Source organism: Poecilia latipinna, unplaced genomic scaffold (assembly GCF_001443285.1).
Source record: "Poecilia latipinna isolate Pla-1442-1.1 unplaced genomic scaffold, P_latipinna-1.0 Scaffold2871, whole genome shotgun sequence".
Classification (NCBI taxonomy): Eukaryota; Metazoa; Chordata; class Actinopteri; order Cyprinodontiformes; family Poeciliidae; genus Poecilia; species Poecilia latipinna.
The window spans coordinates 1-9065 of NW_015115487.1; the positions used below are offsets into that span (position 1 = coordinate 1).

At 40.3% G+C, this 9065-nt stretch overlaps 1 protein-coding gene and 1 long non-coding RNA gene across 2 annotated transcripts; both read left to right on the top strand.

Moving 5' to 3' along the window:
* The first annotated feature begins 6 nt into the window (after positions 1-6).
* Positions 7-2267, top strand: LOC106939428 (uncharacterized). The gene is made up of 2 exons (XR_001422841.1): positions 7-1481; positions 1991-2267. It is a non-coding gene; the product is annotated as an uncharacterized LOC106939428 (long non-coding RNA).
* Positions 2268-6217: 3950 nt separating this feature from the next.
* Positions 6218-8734, top strand: atoh1a (atonal bHLH transcription factor 1a). The gene is made up of 2 exons (XM_015021814.1): positions 6218-7563; positions 7841-8734. Exons 1-2 carry the CDS (start codon positions 6798-6800, stop codon positions 8638-8640), a joined length of 1566 nt encoding a protein of 521 aa, XP_014877300.1. The 5' UTR covers positions 6218-6797; the 3' UTR covers positions 8641-8734.
* Positions 8735-9065: the final 331 nt, after the last annotated feature.

Below are 9065 nucleotides of genomic sequence, written 5' to 3' on the forward strand. Positions count from 1 at the left end.
TGCAATGTCATGTCACATCCAAGAATCATGAATTGCATCTTATCAGGTTCAAGTGCTGAAATGAAGTAGAGTCTGTGTTCGAGGCAAAGCCATTGCAACAATGTCTTCAGTACGAGCCTTATGCGACCGCCAGCTAGCTGTCCCCTCCCAGCATCCAGGAAACCCCAAACCACTGCTGTGTACTGGAAACATTACAGCAAATCTTTGTAGAGATGGAGATCGAGGCAATGCCCTGAAGGATCAGTGATCATCAGAACCTACTGAGTCCAAAATACACTTCGATTTCATATTTTTCACAGAAAAGGTACTATTTATATAACTTGTTTTTTAAGTGCCAATTAATTAAAAACAAAACCATTAAGGTGCATTTTTTTTGGTGGGGAGTGGAGCATTTTTGTGGATTACTTTGTGAATTAGAGGGCAGGTTGGTGAGGTGGAACCAAACCTTTTTATTTCACTAACACTGTATTAATAATTGGTAATGTTAGTTGTTTAGAGCAAGTTTTTGGTTTCTTATCTTTTTTGAGCTAAAGCTGCAAACTGTTGTGTGTAGAGAATTCAGTCAAGCCACAGTGTTTTGAAGCAAGCATTGTTAGGGTTTCTTTTCTTCTATTAGAATACAGTCGGGCTATTGAATGACAAATAGGACACATACGTTTAAAAAGATTTATTTAGTATAAATGAAAGAGACATTATGAAAATGTATATTTTACATGTTGATGCTATTTTTGTTTAACAAAAAGGAAAAGACTATATCATGTCGAGCTTTAGTATTGAGTTGAGCAGGTAAATTACTGCCTTTGGTTCTCCCCGTCCTGCCCATGGTAAACATAAACATACACACCAATCACACCGATGGTTTGCTTTTTCTTTCTTTTTTTTTTTTTTTTTGTTTTAATCATATCATTCAGACTTTTTTTTCTGGCTAAATAACAAAACTTAGCAAGTTCACTAAAAAGAAAGCATGCACAAACTTGCTGTCTTAGCTGTCTGTTAACATTTTTGATTTCTTACATAGAACTACAGGATTTACTTGATAATTTTCCAGAATTTATGATGTACAGTATTTAATATAGGCCTATTTTGTTGTATGTGTTGCATAATATTCAAAAACCGAAACAAACTGGGGCCTCTGTTACAAGTGGCAAAGCTTTCTGTGTATAATTTGTCTAATAAACAGGTTTTCTACAGTGGGATGTATTTCTTGTGTTTGCTTACCGGACAACAAATGACTCATTTAGCATGTTTTTTTGTTTGTTTGTTTTTGTTTTTGTTTTTTTTTTCCCATAATAAAAACGCAATTTAGAGTAACTGTAGACATTACTGTATTATAATGTGATTTTATATGAACAATATGGCAAAGGATTACTATTTTATACCTGAAACCTTTCCTTTTTGTCAATAGATGTTTTAAATTTTTATTTTCCTGGATTCTTCCCAACTCTACAAGAAATATCTTGCTGGTAAATTAAACTACACTGGTAAGTGCACACAGTTGCAGTCCTTTACAGTAGCATTCCTATTTTTTTTGTACTTTATAACATTTTGTTCCATTACAAACACAAACTATAATAATTATCGTATCATACAAGAAAAACATAACATAATGCAGATTTCTAGAGTGCAAGTAAACTGAGTTGTCGAGATTGTTCACATAAAAAAAATACCTGCAATGTCTAGCATGCAAATTTCTATCTGTTTGTATATCGTCTGTCTGACCAACAAAATTTTGTCTTGAAGATTTAGATTTTTTTTACAACAAATATTAATTCAATGATTGATTAATATGACTGGAATTCAATCAGACCTGTTTGTTTTTAATATTGGTTCCCTAAGATCACTGTTTGTTGTGATTAGGTGCTAATACAGACAAAGTTAATTGAACCAGGGTTTCACTGTGGAGTTGCTCTCAATGCTCTTACCTCACAACAAGATGGTAATCTCAGCCTGGAGCCTTTAAATGTGGAGTTTGTATGTTTGTCTGTCCCAGTATATTTAGGTGTTTCTCTACTGGACTGGCGACTGGTTTGGGGAAGACCTGATGAAGATGCTCATAATCCCCTCCTGGCCCTATAAAGATTAAGCAGGTATATAAAATCAATGGATGAGTTGAACTTAAAGAGGAACAAACTTTAGACATCCAAGAAGGTGTCAAACACAAGACTTTTCTCCACAAGAAGAACTTAGAGATTTTTAGTAATTACCACATGGTTTGCCAGGTTAATGTAGCTTTGTTTATACATTAAATCATCTGTATAACATTTGTTTTAATCACTTTTGTTGAAGTTATAATTTTATAAGTAAAAGGTTTAAATTTTCATGGTCATTTCATGGTCTCTCATTTTAAATTTCTTATAACTTCAAAGGCTGTTTTACTGATGTTCACAGCTGGATAGACGCTCTCAAGTTCACTGGAGCATTATACTGAAGTAGCATTTATTCACCAGACAGTGGCGCTGTTTAGCTTTTCCAGTTATCGCAGATCTCCCTTCACTTTTAGAACTATGTTTTGTTGGGAAATAATGTTAACCAGAGATTGGAGAAAAAAAAAAAAAAACACTAATTAAAGAAGATAGTCTCAGTTAGCTATGAAGCTGTGAGATTTGCAGAAAAGGACAGATTAAACAAAACTGGCATTAAAGTCCCTCAGCCTTCTGGAGAGTTGACATTAATCTTGCCTTCACTTATTTCGCTGTAAATCAACAGCAAAAATCTCTATATGGGTGCAAAGTCTGACTAATGGAAACTGACATCAGGGGCACCTCATGACTGGGGCCCAATTCATCCTCATAATTTATTTAATAAATAGGAGCAATTATTAGAACATTGTCTCAGTGCAGACGAAGACTTCGAAATGACGTAACATTTATTTACTGATGAGTTTGCAATCTATGAAAAGTGACAGAGGCAGAAATAATTATTTACATATTGCCATTATACTTGCTACTATTAACTATCAAAACTATTATTTTATTGCACCATGAACATCCGTACATGTAAGATACTGAGTTTGGATCTTGAACAGTCTGTGGAAACTTCATTCTCCCGATAAAAAAGTAAAGGAATTTATCTGTTCCACACAGCCTTCAGAAATATGCACAACACAAATAATCAAAGTCATTTTTAGCATCATAGAGTAATTCGTTAATAGATATTATAAACATTATAAAGATGAAATATTAAACGATTCATAATAATTCGTGAACTCGACCAAAAACAACTTGAGACAGCAGCAGTGATGGGACATCCGGAAGCCAGGCTTCGAGGCATGTACCTATAGTAAAAGGGGGGCGTGTCAGATGAAGCCCCGCTTCGACGCTTGCGTCTCTCGCTTAAAACCATCTGACTGACAATAAAGGATGCCTCTCATTGGACACATCGTTTTGGGTGCCGATTTTCACAATAAAAGCGCCATGAGCCGTGGTGCTTCTTGGTTTGTCATAGGTAATTTGGCAGCATATGATGAGTGTTTTCCATCAGGAGCAGCTGAAATAGAGCCAACAATCAGGCTTTCCTGTAACTACCTTTACAGGAAAGCCAATTTATAATTTATATAATTTATAGTGCTGATTAGCCTGAGCATTCACAACAGGATGAGCTGACGGGGAAAAGTTGTAGTTGTAGCAGAGAGTTAGGGGGGGGAGGAGGCGGGGCATGAGCAGCGATATTGTGATTGACAGCGCTAAGACCCACCTGCCGGCTCTGATTGGTTGTTTCTAGAAGGCAGATGAGCTCGACTGTTCCGCAGTTTGTCTGTCCCATACCATACTGCCACAAGATAGTGACTGTACAAAAAAAAAAAATACATATTTTTTAAATTGGTAAGCCATAGTCATAATTAGAAATAGAAGTATTTCGCTCTGTGCAATGAATCTATGTGTTCTATTTTTTTGAAACGAGCGGCAGAAATATAACTTTTTATTCTTTATTTTTTTTAGATGCATCTGTACAACATACACCCTCAACACATCGAGCTGACTTGCAAAACAAATGGATTTGAAGTTACTGGGCAGGTTAGCTGCAGATAAAAAAAGGGGGGGGGGGGCATTAGCACAGAAACATCTCATCACAGGCGGTCTTACATTTGTATTTACAGGATTTTCTTGAAAGATTATTATGAGATCCCTGCCCACCTCCCCGCCTCGTGCCCGGCGCGCCCCAGTCTCCAGGGAGACGGGAATGAGAGGGGGCAGCACGCAGACTCCTCTTGCGCATTGGAATGGGAGCCCGTCCCTCTCTCTCCCCCTGCAGGAGCTTCCCCCCTCAGCCGTGACCAATGGAACATAGAGTCTCCATTGTGGCTGAGACACTTTAATAATCGCCAGCTACAATATCCAACCTGTCGGTAGCTTCAGGAGCCCAGCCCAGCACGTTGGAAGCGGGGGCGGGGGGAGAGGCTCAGTGGTGGGAAGAGGAGGGGGCGAACGCTCGGCGCCAGACCTCCACCCCTAAAGATGTCCCCGCGATGAATAAATGAATAAAAAGTAGAAATGACTGAGGTCAGGCTGTCTCTGAAATTGTGCGATTTATTCTCTGGAATTATGTTTTTCCTTCTTTATAAATTGCCGTGACAATATTCCTTGGGTTTCTGAGCCAAAGGAGACGGTTATCAGGCACCATCTGACCAAGTGTAGTAATTGAATCTTGATATAGTCATTAGGTTATCTAATGTTAAAAAAAAAAAAAATTGAGGCTCAGGGGTAAAACCGTCCTGATTGCCTCCTTGGTCATCCTTCCTTAAACACTAATCATTTGCTGTAATCTTTTCACCGCTCAGGCAATTAGTCTTAATGGCTTATTTCCACTTAGTGACTTGGTTATTTGGTGGGAGGTTTGCACGTCAGTAAATGATATAAATGATATAATGTACAAATAACAGAGGTGTGATCTAAGCAATATTTTTTTTTTTACTTTCTTTTTAGTCTGTGCAGTTTTCCAGTTAGCTGTAACCTCCTGTGTTGTATGTGGCAAAAAAAAAAAAAAAGCCTGCATCAAATTCGTTATATTTAAGTGAACTTGCAAAGTGCATACGTCTGTCTGTCATGCGTGTGCGTCCTCACCATCTTGCTCCCTGCGCGCCACAATACAGTCCGATCGGAGCGCCAGACCTCATCTCATGTTTCAGTTCCCTGTGAAGCCCTTTTCTCACCGACAGGGCGTTCCGAGAGCCGGATCAAAAGGTTTTGAACCAGCTACAAAGGAAAAATGGAAACCAGAGATGATCCTGGATTTAATAAATCCACAATGAGTGCGCGAGCCCAAGCAACCGCAAATATTTCCCCCTTAAAAAAAATAAAAATCTTTTAATGTTGGCTTCAGGGCTTCCTTAACTTCCTCCTACATTTTACTTTATTCAGTTCCAAACGGGACTTTTATGTCATGTAAAGCGCAACATATTTTTTATTTATTTTTTTTTTTTTTTGTGTGTGAGGTTTAGATTACAACTGAATTTTGGATTGTGTTAAATGTTAATCATAATTACTTAAAATATAGCAAACTATTCGTTTGCAGAGGTCAAAGTCTAACATTATAGCACACTTGTAAAAACTTTTTTTAAAGTATTTGCACAAGAATTTAACTTAATGAAAGTTTCACCATTCAAAGTTAAACCATGGTCAACTCAAACCAGATTAGCAGGATTATTTAATCAGTTAGAGTTAAGCCTAATTTAATCAAATTTAAACACTAATTCACTTTGTATTCAGCGACTATGCAACTATAACAAAAACAGCAGGATAAAAATATACATTTCCAATGCAGGATTTCTCAAAATATTAAGTTTAAAAAGCACTCCAAAAGTGCTTTTTAAAACACTTTTGGATGTAAATGATATAATGTACAGATAACTTTCGGCACACGAGGGAGGGGAACGGCCAGAAGGATAAGAACCAACAATAGATGACAACAAGCAACCAGGATCCACACAAATAAGCAAATTTCAAGTTGACTTGTTAACGTCACTGTTCATTACATTGAAGAGATTGAAGAGGACATAGTTGACTTGTCCATAACTGAGTACGCAAACTATTCTCTAAGCTTATTACTAACTTGGTTCATGTTACATGGGCAGCCATGCAGAGGTGGCCCTAGCCCATTTGGCCCCCTGGGCAAACCACCTTTTTGGCGCCCCCACAGCACCCCCGCCCCCCTCCGCTCCCCATGAGAAGTTCTCCACTTATATTAACTTCCAAACATTTAGCTAAATAATCACATAATCACATGTGCTTTCCTGCAGCTGAGCGTATGTAAATCTCACTGAAAAACAAGTATGAGCAAAAAACAGTAATAGAAACATAAATTGTGTAATTTCGTACTTTGGACACACTAACATGCTCTGTTCCTTCCATGATTTCTCAGTGCGGCATAGCATGAGGAAGTTGGTTTGTTTTTGTTTTATTTTTTATTTTTTTATTTAATCAGTTTTAATAAGGATTTACCACAATTAATTTAAAAAAATCTAATTTTATCAGATTAGTTTAACTGATTTTTCAAGCAAAGTATGTTTGTGTCTTTGAGCTGTTAAACTTAATCATTTCTTGCCAATTATTAAATATCTACCGAAATCAAATTGAAATTGATGCACCACTTTTATTCCTTAAATCTGTTTGTTCTCGCTTCTCAGTGCAGATAAAACAAGAGTCATCTGCGATCCAGCCCCGTTGACTCGCTTACAGCATTCTGGCTAAATCACACTGCGCATTCAGTGCCAATTGCTGGGTTCTTAACCAGGAGGCCAATTGACCCTGTTGAACTTTTCTAGCTACCCCTTTTTTTTTCCTGCTGATTGCCCCACCTCCATGTCGGAGACGCAACACAGGCGCAGTGAGAGGTCAGGTGAGGATCCTGTTTCATCCACGCACGTCTCGTGCGGTGCACCCTCCTTACTAAGCCCTTCATCACTTGCACGTGCGTCCGGTGGGAGGTTCCCCTACCACCCCGTTTGCGTCAAGCACTCCCTAAATCGTAATGTTATCATAAACAGTCCCACCTCAACGACCTATAATCACCTCTCAGGCTTTTTTTTTTTTTACCGAGACATCTCATTGGACGTGAACACGCGACCAGCGCGAGGAGGGGGGCTTCCAGACGCGTGCCGCTTTTTAAGCCGACGCAGCGCCTTGAGACACCAGAGAAGGAGTCCCGCACGCGACCCGAACGCCTCTTACACACACACACACACACACACACACACACACAAAAAAAACACACAAACTGTGCGCAACTGTGAATTCCTAGGAACATTTCCTAAGACAGTTATAGGGAAAAAGTTTTCTTGTTGTTTTGGAAATATGGATGTGTTAACGGTGGAAGAGTGGAGTAAAGGTGCGCGGGAGGTTGCAGCTCTGGGTGCGCTGCAACAGGAACGCGTCAGCACCGGGGTGGTGGAGAGGGGAGGGAAGCATCAACTCGAAGTGTCCAGCTACGACCCGGGACATACGCTCGTGGACGGCGGCAGTGACCCACGCGCCTGGCTAACCGACGCTTCTGGCACCTGCGCGGCACACGCCACATCACCCGACTACCTGCGGCACTCGCCCTGTCCGAGCACCGGCTCCTATCAGGGTGAGAGACCTCATTACACTTGAATACATCAGATAGGTGCCATTAATGTTATTGATTAGGTATTGATACTTTTATTATTATTATGATTATTATTATTATTATTATTAGAGTTTTGGATGTTTTACACATTCAAATGTTGATATGGAACTTTTAAGAACGCGAAATAAATCATTTATTCCCATCTGTTTTATTAGTTGTTGCTTTTAAAACTTTATCATAAGAGGGAATTCAACAACTGTCATTTATTAATTAGTTATTTTCGCTCTGCTTATTTCAGAGAGTTGTTCCCCCGGGTCCTCGGGCCACCCCAGCCCTCCCATTCACAGAAGATCTGCCAAGAGTCCCTCCTCTTCCTCGCTCAAAGTCAGGGACCTGTGCCGCCTCAAAGGCACCATCTCAGGGCCCGAAGAAGAGGCCCCCCTGAGACAGAGAGCGCAGTCCAGCAAGCCCGTCAGCGGCGTCCAGAGGCAGAGGCGGGTGGCCGCCAATGCACGTGAGAGGAGGCGCATGCACGGGCTGAACCACGCGTTCGACGAACTGCGCAGCGTCATCCCGGCGTTCGACAATGACAAAAAACTCTCCAAGTACGAAACTCTGCAGATGGCGCAGATTTACATCAACGCGCTGGCCGAGTTGCTGCAAGGTCCGGTGTCCTCCACCAACAATGAAAACTCCCACGGTTCACCAAAGCGTGATATTTTGCTGTCACCCGCAGATGGTTTTGAGGGGGCAAAAGAAAGGGCTGCCCAGTCGCCGTCACTTACCTGCAGGACAGCGGTGGCTCTGCCCCTCTCTGGTGATGCCATTCCTGTTCACATCAACGGGATGCCATTCCGCTCCTCGTTCCAAGAGAACTCATTCACTGGCAGAGTTGAAGAAGCGATGTGTTCCCCTTCTTCCTCATCCACACTTGTCGGGAATGGGAGGAAAGAGTCTCCACGAAGCGACGGGGAGTTTTCCCCTCGCTCCCACTTCAGTGACTCGGATGAAATAGCGATGGAGCTCCACTCAAGTGAAGAAGATGATCTGTCGGAAATCAAGCTACCCAGCCACCGTCATCCCACCGTGTCATTCTAAATAGTTTTTGAATAATAAAAAAAAGACTAAATAAAAATAAAAATAGTTCACTGCAACAGAATTGACCAAATTTCATTGAACCGTGTCAATCGTACCTACAGCCTTGTAACTTCAGAGGGAAAATGTTTCTCCTTTGTTTTTCATTTCGCAGAGGAAAAAAAATGTTTCCTGTTTCTGCAATAACTGTTGTTACTTTGTTAGAAAGGCCTGATTCGGTCTGCCAACATATATATATATATATATATATATATATATATATATATATATATATATATATATATATATATATATATAAAATGCATCCAGCAATTTCAAATTTCCATAGAGACGTGGGTGGACGACCCCTCTGCCATGTCGCGCACAGCACCGCCATGGGCATTTCCCACGTCCATCCGACCAAAACTCTGTCTTCCACAGAAACAGGG

What these genes read in the sequence shown, in the direction of transcription:
- atoh1a (XM_015021814.1), top strand. Translation starts at nt 6,798, where the DNA reads ATGTCGGAGACGCAACACAGGCGCAGTGAGAGGTCAGGTGAGGATCCT. An exon ending in GAGCACCGGCTCCTATCAGG is followed by an intron (nt 7,564 to 7,840) that starts GTGAGAGACCTC and finishes TGCTTATTTCAG; the next exon opens with AGAGTTGTTCCCCCGGGTCC.